This window comes from Perognathus longimembris, chromosome 2, assembly GCF_023159225.1.
Source record: "Perognathus longimembris pacificus isolate PPM17 chromosome 2, ASM2315922v1, whole genome shotgun sequence".
Taxonomy (NCBI): Eukaryota; Metazoa; Chordata; class Mammalia; order Rodentia; family Heteromyidae; genus Perognathus; species Perognathus longimembris.
In genome coordinates, this window is record NC_063162.1 from 79,449,379 (window position 1) to 79,472,979 (window position 23,601).

The following is a 23,601-nucleotide window of genomic DNA, read 5'->3' on the forward strand; positions in this document are numbered from 1 at the left end:
CATCAAGAAATTCCTTCTGAAAAAGCTACTTAGGGAAGAATCAATAGACAAGGCAAGGTACGCAGAATCATGGTGCCTGTAATCTATTTAAGAAAATGGGAAACAAAAAGAACCAAGAAGCTCTTTCAACACAAAGGAAAAAAGTCAGGCATTTTCTCTAGAAATTTTTTAATCAGTGGATAGCCTGTTGGGGAAACCTGAAGGAGGCACCATTTACAGGAGGAGATTTATTGAGCCAGGCGCTGCTGTGTGTGTGTAGGCGCTAATGAAGATGCTAAGGGAAACGAATGAACTTCAGGAGCCCAAAGGAGAGCTCATTTCAGATAAGAAACAGTTCTATTAAATGCAGAAAATGAAAAATAACAGTGAGCAGGGATAATACTGTAACTTTTTCAAAAATTTAGAGCTGATAATAGTTAGAAGTTAAGTCAATTGAGTATCCAAGCTGGAGGTTGACTATAAGTAATCAAAGTTTATGTAAGTGGAATATTTCAGAGGGCTAAGTGGTAGGTTCATATCTGTGATAAAAGGAATAGAAATGCTGAGATCAAGCCAAGTTCTCTTGGCTCATGGAAATGGCTATTCATGTGGATGAGATCTGAGGGTTGTGGTTCAAAACCAGTCCAGGCAGAAAATTCCAGTCTGTGAGATTCTTATCTCCATTTAGCCAGCAAAATGCCAAAAGTTGGTATGTGGCTCAAGTAATAGAGTGCCAGCCCTAAGCAAAGAATCCAAGGCAGAGTGAATGGGAGGCCATAATTTCAGGCCCCTGTGCTAGAACAGAATGAATGAATGAGTAAAATAATATGAATGTCAAGTTCAGAAAACCATTGCTTCTAGGATCCTACCCAAGACTCGTGCAAAATATTAAAGACTACAAATACCTGAATTTTTACAGATGTTTTGTTCTTGTTTTATAGAATTTTAGCCAGTATGTGTGTGTGTGTGTGTGTGTGTGTGTGTGTGTGTGTGTGTTTCTGAAGCCCAATAGTGATTACCTTTTTTAGCTGAATGGTAAGGATCTTGACCTTTTAATTTACTGTTTATTCAGCTAATCTTCCTTTATTTTTCAAATTTAGTAGTCTGGCCAAGCATGCTACAGATAACGTTCTTGGGTGTGCCTGTTTTATAATTAAGATAATTTCTCTTTGGCAATGTCCCTAATTAAATCATTGGAGAGGTAGTCACTAGGAGCTCCTTGTGTGGTCTGGAAATGCTTCTTCCCTTTAGCTGCATTCAAAGCTGGGACTAGGGATGCTGAAGCAGGATTTGAAAGGGATTCACACTGACTCCCAGCCCACCGCTGGTTGTGTTGGTTAATAGGGTACTCTGCCTGAGAGAGGTAAGGGGAAATTATTTTCCTAGGGGAGCTTGGTTTCAATTAATGTCAGAATTGACAACATAATTACTGAGCTCTAGGGGGGGACATCATTTGTTGAATTATTTCTTAGGAGTAAATACCCAGGAGTTGTATGAGTGGGTCAAAGATTAATAAATTTCTTTTAGCTCTTGAAATGCATTCCCATTATGTTTTCCAAAATTGTACTCATTTACAATGTTTCCTGTGAAGGCATTAGTGTGATTCTCTGTGTCTCATTTTGGATGAAGTCCTAACATATATTTAGATTTATGTTAATTTAATAGGGGTAAAATTAATTTCATTGTTGCTTAAATTTCTGTGCTTTTATTACAAATGTTATTGGACATTTTCCACGTGTTTCTTTATTGTTCTGATTACCTAATTTCTGATAGTTTCATTCATAATAACCCATCTATCAGTTGGAATGCTGGTTGGTAATTTTCTTAAAATTTTAGAATCATTATTGTCCTGTGAAAAATATACTAATTGCAAAACAGCAAATATGAATACAGAGCATACGTAAAAGGTATGATGCTATCACTAGACAGAGGCCCAATAATGATTTTTAGGTGGATTAGGGTCACTGACACATTTGCCTTCTCTTCAGTTAGAATTTATGATAGAAGAACAGGTATTAGGATGGCATCTTTTTGAAGTAGTGCATCCTACGGACTCAGTAAGCAGTGGAAAATTGTGTTGTAAATGTTACAAGACTTTGTCCAATTATTGTGTGTGTGTGTGTGTGTGTGTGTGTGTGTGTGTGTGTATGAATATTGGGCTTGAACTTAGGGATGGGTTCTATTCCTTCACTTTTTACCTTAAAGCTGGTTCTCTACCACTTGAGCCATAGCCCCAGTTCTGGCTCTTTGGGTGGTTAATTGGAGATGAGTCTCACATATTTTCTTGCCCCAGCTGGCTTCATACCATGATCCTCAGAAGTCAGCCTTTTGAATAGTTAGGATTACAGGTGTGAGCAATTGGTCCCTGACCTGTTCATTTTTGTGTTATGTACATGGAATTTTTTCTATAGAAAAGTTTATTTTTATTGTAAAATGTGTCAAAGCCATTCTGAATTGAGGTTAGGAATGATGATGGCTTAAAAATCTGTAGAATAGAGACTCGGCTGAGTGGTGTGAAGGGCGCACTAGGGCAGAGGCGGGCTCTTGGCACTGTGGCAAGGGAAAGTGACAATCTGCCTTTCGTTGCCAGCCGGGGACGAGGACACGGCACCGCTCCCACCCAGCCGCCCATGATCGCTAGGTGGCCAAGATGTCAGCCGCCGGCGCCGGAGGCCTGCGGGCCACCTACCACCGGGTCCTCGATAAAGTGGAGCTGATGCTGCCAGAGAAACTGAGGCCTTTGTACAACCACCCGGCAGGTCCCCGGACAGTTTTTTTCTGGGCTCCAATTATGAAATGGGGGTTGGTGTTGGCTGGATTGGCTGACATGGCTAGACCTGCAGATAAACTCAGCACAGCTCAGTCCAGTGTTTTGATGGCTACAGGATTTATTTGGTCAAGATCTTCACTTGTAATTATACCTAAAAATTGGAGTCTGTTTGCCATTAATTTGTTCGTGGGGACAGCAGGAGCCTCTCAGCTCTTTAGAATTTGGAGATATAACCAATAACTGAAATCTAAAGAAATCAATTAAAAGAGTTCCTGATCACCTACAACCTAGATATGGACATAACCACTGGGACCTAGCTTATTACTGATAAGGTGATATTAACCGTGCTAACATTTGGAAGGCACCAGAGAAAAAATAATTAACTGTAACTATAGACTAGTGCTTAATTCCACAGAAAAATAAAGCAAACGTTTAATAACAGTCTCTCTTTACATATAACTTTAAAGGAACCTATCTGTGGATATCATGGTTATCAGTTAAAAATTTTTTCTACCATTTGTCCTTAATAAATCATACTTGATCATTCAAAAACAATCTGTAGAATAATTGTACATTTGCATTCCACTGACATCTGACACAGCCATTTGGAAAAGTGTGATCAAAAGTGCCATTGCCATATTTAAGCAAGAGCTTTAAGACATTGTGTGGTTCAATCATGTCATTTCTCTTTCTATGATACTGGAAGTAGCTCTAGAGTATCTGCTATCACACTGTGTGTGTGTGTGTGTGTGTGTGTGTGTGTGTGTAAACACTGGAGCTTGAATTCAGGGCTCTGTCCCTTTGCTTTTTTTGCTCAACACTGGCACTCTACTACTTAAGCCACAGCTCTGCTTCCAGCTTTCTGGTAGTTAATTAGAGATAAAGAGCATCTTTCTTGCCCTAGCTGTCTTTGAAATGCAATCCTCAGATCTCAGCCTTCTGAGTAGCTAGGATAACAGAAATGAGCCACAGGCACCAGTTAGCCCACTAACCATCATATAAAGATGAAAAGAGCATCATGCTAGCTGTTATGCCATCTACCTATAGCATAAGAGAGAAATCATTGCAGGTTCTGCTTCTATGAGCTACTGAGATTTCAGGACCTGTTTAATACTACCATGTAAGTTGGCTCTCAGCTGCCTGACAAAATCACAGTCCTAAAGGAAATTTTGTAATTCCAGCTGTTTCCTTTTATTACTAGGCATTTTTGTTGCTTTGTAATCAGCACATTTTATTTAGTTGATTTTCTTATTGGGAATCTTTTATACAATAGAAGCTAATTTTTACTTCTTCTTTCTGTATGTTGCTACTAAACATCTGTTCTGTGGCCATTTTCTTTGTTCTTCATTTCTCCACTACCAGGTATGTTTGTGGCTGCCAACATTGTCAGATCTCTTAAAAATTAAGCTATCAGTCCACACAACTCTGTAGGGGTACTTGACAATCTGCTCGTGCCTCAATCCAGATTTTTCTTTTTCCTTTCTTTTTCATTTTTTTTCTCCTTGTAATTTTGTATTTTCTCCTCTTTTTTTCAGAAAACTTATTTTGGGAGCTTAAATTGTAAATTCTTCCACTGCTTTTAAATTATTGTTATTATTATGAAGGTAACATACAGAGAGGAGTTAGAGTTATATAAATTAGTTAATGAGTACATTTCTTTGCAGTGTTAGCCCTTTCCTCACTCTCTCCCAGGTTTTCCCCTCTCACCCCCACCCACATGCTGTATTGTTCATTTTTATCATAGCGTCTTGTGAGTCCCATGGATGCATTTGTTTACTCTTTGTCCCACCATTTCTAAGCCCATTTACCCTCTCAAAGACAGATAAATGAGCAAACAAGGCAAAAGGAAAACAAAAAGCAGCACCAAAGAGGTAAACCTCTTGTTTCATTTCCTAAATCAATCTAGATTTTTCTAAGTTCATTAGTGAACCCACAAGAAATGATTTCCTTATTTTGTTGCTCAATACTATCTTTCCCTCATGATTTTCTTAAAAAAATCATAGCAAGGGCAGTTACCAAGTCTCCAACAGGGGAGCCATTGTTGATTTCCTCTACATTCTGTCTGAGAGTCTCATGAATCTTCCATGTGGCTTTAAAGCATGATATCTTCTATATGGCTACATTATGTTTGTCCTGTTTTAGTCCCTTATCATTGTCCACTTAAGTAGCTTTAGGTTTTCCCAATTACCACAAATTTTTTCTATTTACTTATTAATTTATTTTTATTTTGGCATTGGAACCAAGTAATTTTTCTACAAGTTGTTTTGATTGCTTCTAGCAATTTCAGTAGTTCCCCATTATTTCCAGGGTAACATTATTAAGTGAAACTTTATGCAGATTGACAGTTGCATTTCAATTTTATGATCTCATTATATACTGCTAGTACTTAAGGCCCAAGAAGCTAGTTTTTAACAATAAAAACAGATAAGGTAGGATTTTCCCCTAGCTTCTGGAGTTTGTAATACCATAAAAAGCAGACTAGATTGTCTCAGAACTGCCTAGACAAGGCTGGTAAGACAGTTAATACTGATTTGGCGTCATGAGACTTTTATGGGTCGTTACTTAAAGTCCTTAGTCACAAGAAATTAGTCACAAGAAATTAAGAACCTTGAGACTCTCATTGTTCTCCCAAACTCCCATGGCTCTGCCCTGTGAATCTCAGGAGTTGTTAGAATTTACAATGATTAATCTCTGTTACAAACACACTGGTCAATTGACTGGCCTCTTTCTCCTCACAAAAAGGCATGAGAAGAGTAGATGCAGAAGATGATTTCTGTAACATACAGAAGTTCTTCCATGATACGATTAGTGTTTATACATTCTGCCTATTTCCACACACTATCTTTTCACTCAGTAACTCACTGTTTTCTATTCATTTCTTTTTTCCTGTATCCTTGCTTGGACTTTTTTTTCCTACTGAGAATGTTTTTCTTTTATATCTTGTAAGTACCTAATCATCCAACAAAATGCAGTTCAAGTAAAGGGCATCAGATACCACCCCACCTATTCCTTTGAGATATGCTAATCTCTACTCTCCTTCTGAATTTACATATGATGCATCTGTGGCATTTTGCATATTTATTAATATGCTTATCTCATAAATTATGACATCATTTGGTAAAACCGGTTTTGGTGTTTTTCATATTGTCCATGCAAACACACAAAAAATACTTGCGGGTTGAAAGAAAAATGAAAGCAAAAATAAGAACTGGTGGCCCTCTCTCTGTATATATCTTTATCTGTATCTATATCATCTGTATCTGTATCTCTATCTTTCTGTATATCTACCTACTTATCTATGTATATATATGTACACACACACACACACACACACACACATATATATATATATCACCATGGAGTGGATATACTAAATTAAAATGCTTGAAAAATATCTACAAGATATCCAGAAAATTTAATAATCATAAAAATGTTACCCTAATAAGAACAGATGACTTGTAATAGAAGCTACTTATAAGTTTTTTATTTTGTGATAGTGGGGATTGAACTCAGGGATCTATATAAAAGTACCATTTCCCTTTCTGTATCCATACCCCCTCACCTCTCTGTATATGCTCATATTTGGACTTGAACTCAGGGTCCTCATGTTCTTCTCCCTTAGTTTATTTGCTCAAAGAAGATGGTCTACTTCTTCAGTCATACCTCCATTTCTGAATTTTTGATGGCTAATTGGAGATGAGGATTTTACATTTTTTCTTCCCAAACTGACTGCAAAGTGGTATCCTCAGATCTCAGCCTTCTGAGAAACTAGGATTACAGGCAAAAGCCACTGGCCCCTGACTACAAGTACTCTTGAGTCATACCTCCAGCCCCTTTCTGTGTTGCTGATTTTCAAGGTAGGGTCTCATTTTTTCCCAGGCCATGTCTAAGCTGCAATGCTTCCAGTGTGCTTTCCCATGCTATAGGAGATGACAGGCCTATGCTTCTGCACGCAGCCTCTGTGCTACTCCCATAACTAAGAAGAGGTAAGCACCTATCTATGTGCCCATTGGTTGAACTGGAGCCTTGCAAACCTTTTTATGCCCTAGAGGGCATTGAACTCTAAACTTCAATTACTGCTTTCTGAGTATCAGACTAAAGCCACCATACCTGGAGCAAGAAGCTCCTTTAGCCAGGCATCAGTGGCTCACATCTGTAATCCAACTCAGGAAGCTGAAATTCAGAAGATCCCAGCTTGAAGGCAGCTGAGGGAGAAAATTCTGTCAAGACTACAGGCATGGCTCAAGTGGTAGGGGTGCCAGTTGTGAGCAAATAAGCTGAGAGCAAACGTTTCTAATTTCCAGCTCTGGCAGTTGTAGAAAAAAAGAGAAGTTCCATTTAGTACTTACTTGTTTTTTGACTTTTATAAGGAGAATGTAACCAATAATGAAATTAGACCTTGCTTGACATCACTCCAGTGGGGAAGACATGACAACACCTTATAGCTTCCTCTATAATATTCACTGACATGCTCAGGCCAAGTATCTAGCAATGGGAATGAGAAACTTAACTCCCCAATCTACCCTCTCCGATTCATTCTTGGCTGGTGTTGCATGTTCTTATTGCAGCTTCACTGGGGTGATATCTGAATTTTATACTCAGTCTTTATGGTATGGATGAGAGAGTAGCCACAATTTTTCCCCCCAATTTTTTTGTGCTGTTTTGTTCCCTCCCTGCTTCTTTGGCTACAGAGAGTAGGGTTTTTATCAAAACTTTTCAAATGAGCCTTGAAATCTCTGCCTTACAAATTATTTTTGTACATTTAGGATTTAGAAGGAAAAAGAAAGCCCAGAGACCTAGCCACCATGTAGATGCTTAGATGCTTGGATGTCACGGTCTGTGGAAAGCCTTGTTTAATTCACAGAAACTTTTAGAATCTTCCTAGGTTTTATTTTATGTGTAATGACAAATTAATTTTACTTGCATTTAGGTCAGTTGATTCTAACCTTATTTGTATAGGAAGGATTAGGGAAAGTTAGGTCGGCTTCAGCTTTCTGGAAATGAAAGCTTTGTTTTTCTCTCTTAATTTAAAGAGAATTTTGTTGAGCCTGGAGAGCAAGGGAATCTTCAAAGCTCAATAGGGTCCTCACAAAAGGACATAGGATCAACTTGAAGAAAATTCTACAGTGCAAGGTTGGGACAATGGCAGTTATTTTCTTCCTCCCTCCAAAAAATATGAAGACTACAGTTGGTTGAATCATACTAAAACTTCCCCTCTTTCATATTCTCTTTCCCTTAACACTACAATTATATTTACAAATAAAAAGATACACATGCACCAAGTGAAATTCATAAGCTCATTTACATTCCTGATGGCAATTTTCATATTGACGTTTTTCTTTGAAAACTGACAATATAAGTTAAAGACTGAGTAATAGCCAGGTACACTGGGTGCAGGTTGTGGCTCTGTCTGTAATCCTACTTAACTCAACTCAAGAAGCTGCGGTCTGAGGATTGCAGTTTGAAGTCAGACTAGCAGGAAGTCCCTAAGACTCTTATCTTCAATTAATCACCCAAAAGCCAGAAGTGAAGTTGTGGCTCAAGCCTTCAGATCAAACAATCAAGCAGTGTGGAGGCCCTGAGTTCAAGCCCCAGGACCAGCACACACAGACACAGATAGAGAGCAGACACACACACACACACACACACACACACACACACACACACACACACACACATTAACCTGCATTTCTTTGGATATATTTGGAGAACTTTCAAGTTGCTTGAGTAAGATAAGCATAAAAAGGCATATACCTACCACACATAATCACTGATATATAGAAACAAATTATTTAACTTGTAGATTTACAGAATTGAATAGTAGAATAATGGGAAGGTAAACTGGGGAGGAGGGATTTTTAGGGACTAAGAAGTGTGCTGGAAGGAAAAAGAAAGATGCCTCAGATAGAAGACACATGGAAGGGCTTGATCAAGAATGATGTATAAGGGCTGGGGATATGGCCTAGAGGCAAGAGTGCTTGCCTCATATGCATGAGGCCCTGGGTTCAATTCCCCAGCACCACATATACAGAAAATGGCCAGAAGTGGCGCTGTGGCTCAAGTGGCAGAGTGCTAGCCTTAAGTAAAAAGAAGCCAGGGACAGTGCTCAGGCCCTGAGTCCAAGCCCCAGGACTGGCCAAAAAAAAAAAAAAAAAAAAAAAAAAATGATGTATAAGTGTATGGAAATATTTTTGTTACTCACATATGGTTAAAAATAACAATTACATAAAGGAAATATAAAAGAGTATGCTATTTCTTTAACATAACTTTATTCCAAAGTAACCAAGAAGGTCAATTTCTAAAGCAAAATTTCTTTATATACATAGGAAGGAATTGCAAATGTAGTCAGGACAATTTTATAAATCCTAATGTAATAATGTGTTCTGACAGTCATCATCCAAGGGTGAGGAAATGGCTGGTTGATGTTTGTCATAAAATGAAGTGTGCCAAGTTATCATTTCACATATCGTTTGCTAGTACAGAGTGCCATAAAGCAACTTCAGTGGGAAACTCTGCAAGTGCCTAAACCACAGATTAATCTCAGCATCACTTTTAGTCACTGCTTGTCACTAGAGGGGCCTCCCACTTGGATAGAAATGAGGTATTTAGCACTTTCTGTGAAGGTTTCTTTCTAAACCATGTAACTTGATGTAAGCAACCCTGAAACTTTATCTTCCATATTTATAATATGCATACAAACCAGAGGAGATATGCAACATTAGGAAACTACCAGAGAAGTCTAGAAGGTGGGTGTTAATTAATTTATTATTTTATTTTATTTTGTCCTGAGCTTCCAAAATTGTACAAGAGAATAACAATTGAACATGTCCCACCTTAGTGTTGTTCAATGCTTCCTCTCCAGTCATCTCTTTTATCATTCTACCCTATCCTGTTTGTTCCTACCCTACCAGAGAACTTTTTTGCATTTCCTACTCCCTTGATCTCACATGTACAATGAATATTCTTGGTCATTTTGTAGCATATCTGGTGATCTTATCAGCAAGCCTCTACCTTGGATGAAAGGAGGATGGTGAAGCATGGGAAATTCATAATTCAGAGACCTTGAAGTGGCTTTGACCCCATTTTTACAGTTGTAGATCCTCCCCTACTCAGGGACCAATGATAGATGACACTCAGTATTCCCCAATACACACTATTCCACAGCAGGGATTTGTATAAAGAATGAAGGTGAAGTCACAAATGGTTCACAAGTTCACTCCAGTATAAATCAGAAGATCACATAAGAGCTTTTGTCCCTCTCCACTACCTATCACTGAGAAAATGGCCTCAACAAGTGAATATTATACAAATATTCCACAGGATTTCATTTGTTCTCAGAGATGAGTTTGTTTATCATATAAATGAGATAAAAAGCACATAAACTACCTTGATTTGACCCTAGCTCTGCTGAATGTGCCCTGATGTTTAGCAATTAAAAAATTAATCTGTGTCCTCTTTTCCCACCAAGCATATTTGCCTTACTCTTTCTCCTTGGTAGATTTACCCAGGGCTGTGATGGGGACCATTCTATATAGATAGGAAGTTCTGCTGGAATGAGAGTCTGTCATATTGTGTGGAAAATGCTAACATAAATTCAAGTCCAGTGCTCTGGGGGTCTTGGAATGCAAAGCTGGACTGATTTGTTCTGAGGGTTAAAGTGAAAAGTACAGATGAACACATTCCTTATAAGGTTGGACCCCATCATGTATTATGAATAAAGCAGCTGTATTTTATTGATGCATAAATATTGACTACTACTGTCTGCTGTTTCTATGAGCTAAGTTCAGTATTTGGTATTATGTCTGTCTTTTTTGCTGAATGACTTCACCCATTGCTCTTCATTTGTTAGAAGCTCAGCAACTGAAAGTTGGATGACAGATAGGTAAAATGAATTCTTCTCATAGATTTTTTTTAAGGTCTAATTAGATGGATGCTTTCAGATGTTGTTAGAATCCAAGGACCCTGACCTTTCTTATTGAGAAAGTAAATCAATTGTATCACAAGCATTATCTGGGGTTTTGATAAATTATGGCCTATTCTCAGTTGACAACTACATGCATTAGCAAACTAGGGAAAAACAATTTACTGTTTGAACTGTAATTCATACGAACATCTCTGAGTATTTCTATAAAAACTGTGTTAGAAAGTGTACCGGGGCTTGAATTTTTTTTGCTGATATGTGCTAGGATTGTTTGGGTAATGGAATCTCACATATGGGGTGAATGAGGTTTGCCTGAATTGTGCCTGGAGCCATTCTACCTAGAAAGTTTATGCATGAGAGACAGCATGCTCATGTTCAATTTGGTTGGTGATTGAGTAGCCTTCAGACAACAGTTATTAGTGTTTTAAATAACTAATCTAAGTAGTTTTCCTCTTGGTAAAATGAGTTGTTTGGTTAGAGGCATTATTTCTTCACAGGCAACTATCCCATGGTATCCACAGTGGTCTGATTCTTGGCCGATAAAGTGACAGTATTAACCTGGGTGTCAGTGGTATCACATCTGTAATTCTAGTTATTCAGGAGCTTGAGATCTGAAGATTGTCATTCAAAATCAGCCAGGGCAGGAAAGTTTGTGAGTCTCTTATCTTCAGTTCACTTCCCAAAGCCAGAATTGTATGTGTGGCTCAAAGAGCAGACCATTAACCTTGAGTGAAAAACCTAAGGGTCAGTTCTCAGTAGCTGAGTTCAAATTCTAGTCCTGGTACAATAAAAATTAATAAATAAAATGACAATATTTGCATACAACTTATATATACTCCTTTGATATACTTGAAATCAGCTCTAAATTGCTTCTAATATCCAAAGCAAAATAAAGTTGAGTAACTAGTTGTATACTTGCTCATGGAATAGTGACAAGATGACAGAACTGGGGAAGGGGAACACCAAAATGGAGAGACAGAGTAAAAGGCAAACTAATGCAACAGCAATACTTATAAGACAATATGCTGTAAACCAACTGTACAACTCTGGGGAGGCTGGGAGGGGAAATAGAGAGAAGGGAAGGTGGGAGAAAAAATGAAGGAGGAAGTAAAAAGTTTGATAAGAAATGTATTCACTGCCTTACATATGTAACTGTAACCCCTCTGTACATTTTTTTGACAATAAAAAATTTTAAAAAGATTACAGAGCTTGTTATATACTCAATATAGTCACAGATTTTCTTCCTGTATATTTTTACTTTGTAGTTGGTTGAATTCATGGATATAATAGGGGCCAGATATATTTCTTCTTACCCCTTCATCTGTCATCTGACATTATTGTTATTTATTGGTCCTCTCTAATATAAAGTAGGCAACTCCATCAGTACTCACGATCACTGAAGAATCTACATGATGGTGCCTGGTACATGATATGAGCTCAATACCAACCTTTATTTGGAATCAGTTCATTGATCAGAGTTTCTTACAGGTAGGTTAGTGCCCTGGTTAGAGTCTGAGTGCTACAGGTATATTATTTGCATTGAAATTCTAAGTTGATTCTTTATTACCTATGTGATCTTGGACATGCCATCCCACTTAGATATCAATATTTATTTAGTTAGTTAGTTGGTCAGTCATGGGGTTTGAACTCTGGGTCTGAGTGCTGTCCCTGAGCTCTTCAACTCAAGGCTAGTGCTCTACCACTTGAGCTACAGCACCATTTCCATATTTCTGGGGTTAATTGGAGGTAAAAGTCTCATAGACCTACTTGCCCAGGGTGACTTTGCACCATGATCCTCAGATCTCAGCTTCCTGAGTAGCTAGGATTACAGGCATGAGACACTGGCACCTAGCCTCAAATCTTACATTTAATAAAGTTTAAGTGTGTAATTTTGTGTTGCTGTAATTAATATATGAAAAAGTTTGATGAATGACAGCTTCTTAGAAAATTAAGCTAAATAAACATTAACTATTACAGTTGTCTCTTTAGGTTTTTTTTTCTCAATAGATTTAATAGTAATTTCTTTCCAATTCTAGAAAGTGGAAGTATTTCAAAGATAATTGCACTAAAGAAATGGAGTTGAGTTTGTTCTCTTGTTATATATACATTAAGGGTAATACATCAGCGACACTTCCCAACTTCTTATCTACTGGGGCTCCTAAAAGAAAAGTCTGCTTCACACAAATGATACTTTTGCTCCCAGTTAGGTTCAAGATCACTTTATTTCTCTTGGATTATCATAATTTTCTTTTTGGACACTTCCAGCAACCTGAATGATCTAACTTTTCTTTATTTTTACATCCCTATTCAAGGTCTTTCTTCTTAAAACATAGCCTGTCCTCACATGGAAAAGAATTAGCATAAGCAGGATGATGGATGCACTATTCAGATAACAACTTTATATATCTTTTACTTTTTCTAGTTCTAAGTTAGTTATCCCTTATCAGTCCTATAAAACAGACATGGGGTTACTTTTCACGGTATAGGTGAGGAAACTGAGGAGTTTGGCAAAATTCACAAACAGTCTAACATCAAAGGCTAGATCCAAGGCATCTTCCAATTGGCTTCTCAGGAGTAAGCTGCTCTTCTCTGCTGCTGTGGAGCTTACTGTCTCTTTGTAGTCAGCCAAGCCCCAACTGCTACCTGGATCCTCTTTAAGAGAAAGCTCTTGTGGTCTCATTATGGAGATACTCTTTTTCAGCCATTGCTCTTCAGATAACCTCCTCTGTGCTGAGATGTCAGTGGGTGAAATATGCCTGTGTATGATCATTCTAGAAAGTGCTTTTCCATTTATCGAAGGCTGTGCGGGAAGAGCTTTCTGGCCTGGAAAACCTTTGTCTGTCTCCAAAGGCGCACATTTATTTTGTCTATGTGGTCAAACTGCCTTTCATTTAAAAGAGCAAGTCAAAATAAATCAAATAGAGAACATGACTTAAGATTTGCCTTATTACAGGAAAGTCTTGATTCAAGCATCCCAAAGAGACCAATATGCATCATCATTATAAGCTTTGGATCTCAGTGAAACATTCCAATTTTCCATCAATCTGGGACAAAGTAGAATAAAAATAGTCTTAAATAAATGGCCCCAAACATGTAATCCCAAATAATGATTACTCCAAAAAGCATGCCACCTTCTGTGAAAATGTAAAATTTGACCTTTTTTTAGTTCTGAATTTCAAATGCATGAACTCTTTGAACTTAAAGAAAAGAAACTTGAAATGTGCAAAGGTTTTAGGCTGAATGAATAACCTTGAACTGCAAGCTCAAATGTATTGATTTGTACTGCACTTTAGTTTCAAATGTGTTTAGGGTTTTGCTTTCCTTTGGGGCACTCCTGAGATTCTCAATCTTCTCTCTTCTAATAGTCTTGGTTCTGAGTTTCCTGGAGTGAATATTATAGTCCATCTGGATGCCAGGCTAAAGAAATGGACCCCTGCAGTGCTTTTCACAGGAGTGTCTGGACTTTGTTCCATCTTCCTTGGAGGCCACAGAGTCACAGGGCATTTTGAGAGGATGAAGCTCATATCAGGAAAAAAAGATGAAGGAGCAGATGGATAGAAATAGTGACAAGTCTCTGTGACATCTGTACATAAGAGACATGGAAGAATAGAAGTATTTCTTATATCACATGAAGCAGATTATGATTTTGGAAACAACAACAAAACCCAGACAACCTCCTCGTTAGATTGGAAAGATCTGGAGAAAATGCAAAGGGAAAGTTTTTCATATTCTTACTCCCTTAGGACACTCTTTGTATATTACCGAATTCTAGCATGATAATGGCGGCGTAATGAGCAGAATTGGTGAAGTGCCTCGAGTTTCTGAGAATTAAGCTTATGGGTGGAGGCTATGTTAGGTCATTTCTTTGAGAACCACCTATATACTTTATTTAGCTTTCTGGCCAGTTGTTGGGTCAGTCTGTGCAGCATATCATGCATTCAGGCTCCTCTGCCTACAAAGGCAGAAATTTTCGGGTCATGCATTTTCATGCTCGTGCATTACTTGGTACAGAGAACCAATTTGCTTCCTCCTAGGACTGTGACTTTTGAATACAATCTCTCCCTCTCAGTCCTCAGCCTTGTGGCCCTTTCCATTTATATAAGTTTCCTTTCAGGGTTCTGCTGCTTCTCAGGAGATGGCTTTGCCTCACTGCAAAGTCTGTCACTGTGTAGTTGTACACGTACCCTGCGAGCCCTCAGTAGCATCTGTCTTTTCTCTCTTTTTGTCTAGAATATTGGACATCTTTTATGTCTTATATTTTTGAGAAGATGAAGTCCATTATGTCTGAATTTGTTGCTTTGTTGTGGTTATTTCTCTGTCATCTTCTGAGTCATGTCTTAAATCATTTGATCAGATTAGATGGTCTCAAGCCAGCCCATTTTGCCATATATTTGCAAGATGCCTGCCCAGGAGAGGTCATTTATTCCTGTGACTGAAGCATCCATCAGAACAATAAAGTCTTCAGCAATGCCACAGTATAGTCTTGCTCAATTCCCTCTTCTTCTTTTCTCATCCAACATATAGTTTTAGGGCTTCTTTCCTCTGTCTGCCAGTCCTTCTTTCCATGTATTTTCCCTTGAAATGCTTCCAACAATTGTCATATATGACTCACTGAAGCAAGCTGTACAGGGCAAGTGGGATTTGCTTGATGGTTTCTCTGCACTAGAGCACATCGAAGTTTCTGATTTATCTGGCCTCTCTTACATTAGAGCTTCTTCTTGGCCCAGATTTTGGAAGGGAGCTATGCTCACCACTATACCACCAACGCTTGGCCCAAATGTTGTAAAATTCCATTTTACATTTCATGTTGCATCAGTCTTAAAGAAAGCATTTATGATAGCCTTACAATTCTGTATTACAAGACTCCTTAAGTAGAAAATTAAAGATATTTGTGTTTGGGGCTGGGGATATAGCCTAGTGGAACAGAGTATATTTTGCATAATTTTTTTTCATGTTTATCTATATACTATTAAGATACAATGTTAAGAAAGCTATAATAATGTGGAAGTGGATGAATGGTGTGTGTGTGTGTGTGTGTGTGTGTGTGTGTGTGTGTGTGTATTTGGGGGTTTGATCTCAGGTCCTATGTATTATCCCCTGAACTTCTTTTGCTCAAGGCAAGTACTCTACTGCTGAAGCCACAGTTCTACTTTTGTCTTTTTAGCAGTTTAATGGAGATAAGAATCCCACAAGCTTTTCTATTCAGACTGGCTTTGAGCAGTTATCCTCAGGTCTCAGCCATCTGAGGAACTAGGATTTCAGGCATGTGCCACTGGCACATTCACCCTTGAAAAAATGGTATTGAACTCAATGTAGCATAAGTCATATGGGGAAATAGTTAAAATTTACAAGAATTATCAATGGTCATTCATTTGCAAATTGAAAATCATAATAGTGTTAATCTTAGATACTTTTTATGTGGAAAAATGAGGTAATTTGTGTAAGACTTTTAGAATTGTGCTCAATATAACATATATCAAGTACACATATTAGTTGTTATTCTGTTATTAAAAGAAAATGAAAAGCTATTTAGAAAGCATATACTTTAAAATTTAGGCATTACACTTGCCTCAGAAGATAGAAGAGTTCATAAAATTACAACCAGTCATTTATTTAGATATTAAAAATATATTTGGATTTAGATCTTCTAGATATAAATATTATTGATAAATCACTCAGTAATTCCATATGTTCTTAGAAGTCATTAGCTTAGGGATAAATTGCATCACCTCCCTTGAACTGGAGAAGCTCCACCAATACAAATAGCACAGTCTGACATAGGCACAGACAGAAAGTTTTTGCCTGAAGTGAAACCATGAAAAAAATGTGTGATGCAATTTTTGGACCTTGTGAGGGAAAATAGGAAAACCTAGCAGTCGAGAGTTATTTAGCAGCCATGTGGAATATGAATGAGGGGCGATCATTTCAAGTTATTTAATCTCTGTTTTAAGATTGTCCAAAAAGGCAAGGCTCCTAACCCTAAAGTGAGATCCCTGTTCTTAGAAAAGTCATTGAATATTGGATAAGGAAGTAGGGTACCAGGGCCCCTGGGTTAAGACCAAGACCTGGAGAAGGGTAGAACACCAAGAATGTCCATGAACCAGCTGAGTTCAATCCTATGTCCACAGATTAGAGGCCAAGTTATTCTGCAGCTCAAATGTCTGGAACTTGTTTTATGAGACATTGTAGCTTGATCCTAGTACATAGTGTAGCAACCCCTAAGAACCCTAGGCTGATAGAATAACTCATTCTTCTAGGTCATCCATACTCTATGTCACATGTGGGTTGGCTATGAATATGTTAGTGAATTTTATGTGGTTTGTATGTTGTTTGCACAAGTTGTATTTGTTGTATGTAGTATATGTGGCATCTGTGCTGTTTGTGTTGTGTATCACATGTGTAAGTGTATGCTGTGTATATGTGTGTTGTTCACTGAGTGTGTGTTGTATATGGGGCCATTTAGCAGATAGAAGATAAAGCTGAAATTATTTCGGTACAAATCTAAGGCAAAGCTGAGAGGAACATGATCAACAAAGACAATAGGTGGCATTGTCTGAGGCCCTGAGCCAGCACCATGTGAGAATCTGTATGCAGGCTATGCACTTAGCATATCAAATACAGCTCCTAGGCTCTCACTCATTGTTGAAGAAATAACAATAGAGGGCTTTGACAAGGATGAGAGTCTGCAGTCAGTAGCAGAGCCAGAACTTCTCACTAGGTTTATATAAGTCTAAAGAGAGCATCCTTTTCATTCCAGGTACCAACCCAAATTGGCTCTCTGTATGTCTCTGCAGGCTGAATAATCAGGGCAGCCAAATATAAAAGGTAAGCAAAGGGAGACTTTAGCTCTTGCTCTTCTGTCATGCTGAAACCTGAGGTTGCTCATGTAGAGGTCCAGCTCAATTGCACAGCCACCTGCTGTATTGCATTTTTAGTCCATCACAGGGGAAAATAAATGCCAAGAAGAAACAGCCACATCTATTTCAAAAATATCCTTACAGAGATGATAAGAGTTATCATCATAACAAAAGGGTGTTAATTTCTGTTTAACGAATGTTTATTAAATACCAGTGTATTGGTCTTACTCTTGTAAACTTAACACCATTACTGTGCTTAAAATTTCAAATTAAAATTGAAAGGAAGAATGCCATTCATTGCTTGATTTTTTTTTTTAAAGTTCATCTCTGAGAAGCTAAAGAAATACTCTTGAATATTACATAGCAGAACTGGGTTGAAAGTCCCTGATTTCCTTTTTTTTCCCCTATGATGGAAATAATAATGGCAAATGAAAGGGAAAGAAAGAAAATTATCTAAACAATAACAGCTTTTTTCCCTGAAGTTCTGTTTCTGTTTCATCCTTAGAGACTGAGCTTCAGAAGAAGAAATGGCTCTAATAAGGTGCACTTTGACCATACCTTCTAGAAACCAGGCCCATTGTAGTGATGTTAATCCATTGATAATACTAGAGACAGGAGAGGGCCTCGGGGTCTCTTTGCAGGGCTAACAGCAGTAAAAATAAATATGATTTGTGTTGAGTATTTGGAAGGGCGAGATGCAATCCCATTTATCAAATTAAAAAGAAACAGATAATTAGAAGTGCTTATTTGAAATCTAATGATTTCTTTCTTCTTTTGTGTTGTTCTGGCCACAGCTGTGCCCATTATTGCCAAATATTGCATCTGTTGTCCTCCTCAGCAGTTGTTACTGGGGATAGAGTAATAGACATAGTGTCTTCTTGCTTTTAGAAGTAAGTATGGATGCTTATCTGAGTCTTCATAGTGATCACCTCAAGAAATTATCATATCTGTCTACAAAGTAGTGTCTATAACCTGATTTTTAATATTGCTAAACAAGTTCACTATTGGAGAATTCCCTGTGTAGCTTAGTCTGGTTGGAAATTACATCCCAGGAATGAAGGTCTAAGTGGATTTATCCTTTCCTTTCTGACTGAATCACAAATCTGTGCTTGTTTACTCAGATAGTTAAGTAATATTATGGTGGGTTATTGGAGATGCTAAGGATGAAAAGTACCAGCAAATACAAAAGAGGAAGTGGCGCTGTAGATCAACTGGTAGAGTGCTAGCCTGGAAGACCTCCGGGACAGTGCTCAGGCCCCAAGTTCAAGCCCTAGGACCAAAAAAAAAAAAAAAAAAAAAAAAAAGTAAAAGAACAATGACAAAGCAATTACAATCAAACAAACAAACAAACAAACAAAAAAACCCTCACTTATTTGACAAGGGCCAGTGGCTCATGCTGGTAATCCTAGCTATTCAGGAGGCTGAGATCTAAGGATTTCTGTTTGAAGCCAGTCCAGGAAGGAAAATTCATGAGACTCATCTCCAATTAACCACCAGAAAACTGGAAGTGGCACCATTCAAGACCCACAATTAACAATAAATAAATAAATAAGAAAGAAAGAAAGAAAAAAAAAACTTTTTTCTTATTTTATTGTTGTAGTTACCCTAAGGATAAGTGTAGGAAGTGAAAAATCAATTTTTGATCTTGAAATTAAAGTTTTCCTCAGAGAAGGCTTCAATTTGATATAGAGGTGGGCTGTGTGTGTGTGTCTAAGTGTGAGTGTGTTCTCCCTTTTGGTTTTGGTGTCTACGTTCCTGAGGATGGCAGTATTGGAGAAAGCAACTCAGAATTAATAAGGAAGTAAGAAGCCCTGGGGCTGCCTTGGGAAGATAATCTATAAAACATTTAAACCCTTGGTCACAGCTGGTTCCTAAATACATGCAGACATACATCATTGTAAGAAGGAAAGCATAGGAGACTGAAATTACTTGAATTTCTAAAAGCTGAAAACAGACAATTTTTCTGATGTGCATTCATTATCAAATAGTTTTCTTTCCACAAGTAACTTAATGAGAAGTGTCTTTATTATTTTGGCATCAAAAATAAAAACTTTCCAAGGGTATCAAGTAATTAGGGGTTGCCAACATGCAATTTGGGAGGGTAGATAACTCTGATGCTAAAGGAAGTAGAAGCTGACATAGGTGATGCCCCTGTTTTTCCATGCTGCACTCAGAGCTCAGGTGCATGGAATCTGATGATCCTCTGGGCCACATCACTAATCTGGAATAGTAAGATTTTTAAGAGAACCACTGCTGTTGCCCTGAGGTGATCGTGTCTGTAAGAGATTCTTTACCTTGGATTATATTGTGATTAGACAGAGTATGAGACAACGTGCTGAGTTCAGGTAGCCGCAGAAAGCCCACTTGGCCTCAGCAGAGGTGCTGAGACGTATATGGCACAGCTCAGCTGTCCATTTGTGTTCTCGGGCAGTGTGTTCCATTAGGACAATGGGTCCTAATGGAGAATTTAAGAAAATTGCATTCGGAGTCACAGAAACAGGGCCAATGAGGGAAGACCAGGAATCAAGACTTCCTTTAGCAGAAACAGAAGGCTTATCTGAGGAAGACTGTCAAAAGGTAAGTAATACCCTAGGGTGGGGTGAATGTCCTATTTGATCAAGGCAGATAATTTTCTATTAGTGAACACACATTATTTGACTTGATTCTGTTAATAAAAGTAAAAAGGCAACTTGTGTAAGTGGATTTATTGGCTCAGGCTAAGATGTGGGCAGTAGTGGGAGTAGGTCTGCCTTATTAGCTCTGAGAATTGAGGGAAAGACAGCCAGCAGTCCCCTGGAGAATGGAAAACATTTGTAGGGCTATAGATGCCATGTCTGTCCCTTCTACCTGCAGCCCTCAGGCCCTTCCCATCTGATTACCCAGCAGCACAGCTGACTCTTAATCATTTCTTCTGCATTCTTCTCTTTGACTTGTAACACACTTCCAGAAATTGAGAGCAAAATTTGCTGCCTTGAAGATTTCAGACTGTATCTAGGTATGGAGCGGTTTCAAAGACAGCTGCGCTTACATTAACAGGCATCTGACATGCCTTGGAAAACATTTCATAGCCACATGTGACATTTACACAGAGTTCCACATAAAACACCAACTCTGGAAAGAACCACTTCTGAGCCTCTGGGCCCCAAGTCTGGACACAGGCAAGTTGGCTGGAGTTATTTGCTTTAACTGTTCTATTCAGAGTAGAGAAAAATAAAATCTTCATGGCATACTTTTTGGATAGTTTTAGAAAAATTCTTCTTTAAAAATTAACCAAAATGGATAGAAAACCAAAAACCGATATTTTCATAAATAGTAACAAAATCTAGTGCCAGTGGCATATTCTTGTAATTCTAGCTACTCAGGAGACTGAGATCTGGGGATCAAGGTTCAAAGTCAGCCCGAGCAGGAAAATCCATGATGTGCTTACCTCCATTTAACCACCAGAAAACGGGAAGTAGCACTGTGGCTGGAAGTGGCAGAGTGCTAGCCTTGAATGAAAAAGCTCGGAAAGAGGGCTCAGACCCTGAATTCAAGTCCCACCACTGATAGTAAAAAGGCTAATCCTATACTATAGTTAATGAATTTTCTGTTTCAGAGATGAAATAAACCACAGAACTGCAATGCATGAAAATAATAAGTGGGATTCAGTATCTAGCATTTTATGGTGTTCCTTCTGGAAAATATGAGTTTGTATATAAGGGAACATGGCAGTTCTCTGGAAAATGTGATCATTTTGCAAGAGAGAAGCTGTTTGTGCCACTGTGATGAAATATTTAGAGTGGCAAAGAAACCTTTGAAATACATGTTCACTTTGGTGTACTTATTTTTCCTAAGCTAGATTCTCAATGTGTCTATTTCAATAACCCAAAGGATATTTCTACTTGCTTTTTTTTAATGTGAATTCCTTTATTTACTTATTTCAGTCATTTATTATTTATTTTAATGCTGTCTTGTGAAAAATATTAGCAGGCATTAGGTATCACCTAAAAGTAATGAAGAGCCAACTACAATATTAGAATGACAGAACTGGAAGTAGCCCACTATTTGGAAGCATAAAATAATATTATCTCTGCTGTTTTCTTTTACTACCCAGAGCTTGTAAAAGCTGGTTCTGTTAGCTAATACCTACAAGGATTTTTGTTTTGTTTTTATTTAGAATCCCTGATATGCTGTGCTTCCAGCAGCCTTTGCTTGTCAAGAAATGCTATCCAGAAGAAAATTCAGAAGGCAATATAAAAAGAGAAAGTGTAACATTTATAACAACAGACATATGAACCAATGACACTTACATTTCAAGGCAAGAAACAAAATGTCACCTCTGGATAATGATTTTGGGGGTTCAGGGTGGGAAGGAAAGGATTTGAAAGAGAACATTTCCTCTCAGCTCTTACCCAACTTGGCCCTCTAACTATGTTGTGATCTTTCCTAGAGTTTAGGGCTCATCTCTCTAATTCTTTTTTTTTTTATTTATTGATTAAATTTTGTTGACAAGGTGTTGTGCAAAAGGGGTACAGTTACATAATAGGGCACTGAGTACATTTCTTGTGATATCTTACACACTCGTTTTTCTTGCTTGCCTCTCTAATTCTTTGTTCTGACAAATGTCATTACACAGTACACATGTGAGCTTTCACATGTGATATGAGCCCCAAATAGGCATACACATGTGTATATCCCTAGATGTATGTGGGTATTCTCATTTCTTCCCAATTTCTTCTCCATTAGCACCCATTTGTAAATGCCTAGTCCCAAGCTACTCAGTCTGCTAAATGTACTGATCTCGTAGGTGAAGTAGTGACTTACTTCTAATTGTTTTGTATGTACTTGTATGGATTTGGGCTTTGGATTTCCTTCCCTGCTTTACCCTGTTCTTGCTTAATTTAGAAATATTTCTCTTGATTTTATCTGTAGAAGACCTCATTGTCGCTGTGCCCTTGTGAAGAAGGGTCTATTGGCCATGTGTGAACAAATTCTTCCTGTGTCTCCCATGTCCTTGATTTCTGGGAGTGAAGGGAGGACATGAATCTCTAAATACCTACTGCTGCTTCATTCAAACATAATTAGGCCCAAACCTTGTTGTTCACAGCTTGAGGGGATGAAATTATTTGCATACTCCTCTCCAAATCTTCAGTGTCACAGCTGATATTTTTGTCTCACATTTGACAAGAGAAAAGCAATGGACAGGAACAGTTTCATTTTCCTGGCCTAAATCTACCAAACCCACAGCCTTCATATCAATATCCATGGCTTCTGTCTTATTATTACAGCAAAAGTGGGTTTCTCCATAAATCACCCCTGTATCCAAGCCTTCAGTAACACTACTCACCCTCTTCTTTGAATATTTTGCCTCTCCTATGATCCTTGATTCCTTCAAGAACCTCATTCTTTGTCAGCAAGCTATGCTATTTCCTGGTTCCTTTGCTTCTCCCACATTGAAGCTTTTTTCTTTAAGAGTTGCATATATTTATTAAATCCCTGTCATTATCCTCTATTCCTTCATAGCATCTTTTTCTTTAGGCATAGTCCCCAAGCTCCTATAAATCTTTCTTTCTTTCTCTCTCTCTCTCTGGATTTTTTAATTTATTATTATTTTTAACATTTATTAGAAACAGTGTGTACAAAGGGGGTTTCATTTTTATATGTTTAGATATTTGTGCATCTTACCCAAACAATCCCAACAAATTTTGTGGCTCTATTTTTACACAGGTAAATAACAAATACATTTTTGGTACAAATCCTAATGATGACGCCACTGATTGCTTAGTTCAAAGTCAGCAGCATTTCCGTAGCTGGCTATATTCACTTCTGGATAAGTTTTCCTCCTGACTTTTGTATCTGTTCACATCTTGTTGTCTGGCTGCTTCTATAGAAGTGTGTGTGTATATATGTGTGCCTGCAGCTGCACATGTGTGCTGGTCCTGAAGTTTGAACTCAGAGCCTGAGCATTATCAGAGAGCTGTTTTACTCAAGGCTAGTGCTCTACCACTTGAACCTTACTCCATTTATGGCTTTTTATTTTTTGTAATGTGTTGAAGATAAGATTCTCATGGAGGGCAGAGAATATGGCCTAGTGG

The 23,601-nt window shown here is 38.0% G+C and overlaps 1 protein-coding gene across 1 annotated transcript; it reads left to right on the plus strand.

Annotated features, from left to right (window-relative positions):
- Positions 1 to 2,614: 2,614 nt before the first annotated feature.
- On the plus strand, positions 2,615 to 3,301 carry LOC125345763 (mitochondrial pyruvate carrier 2-like). The gene has a single exon (XM_048337802.1). It carries the CDS (start codon positions 2,630 to 2,632, stop codon positions 2,987 to 2,989), a length of 360 nt encoding a protein of 119 aa, XP_048193759.1. The 5' UTR covers positions 2,615 to 2,629; the 3' UTR covers positions 2,990 to 3,301.
- The last annotated feature ends 20,300 nt before the right edge of the window (positions 3,302 to 23,601 follow it).

What these genes read in the sequence shown, in the direction of transcription:
- LOC125345763 (XM_048337802.1), top strand. Translation starts at nt 2,630, where the DNA reads ATGTCAGCCGCCGGCGCCGGAGGCCTGCGGGCCACCTACCACCGGGTC.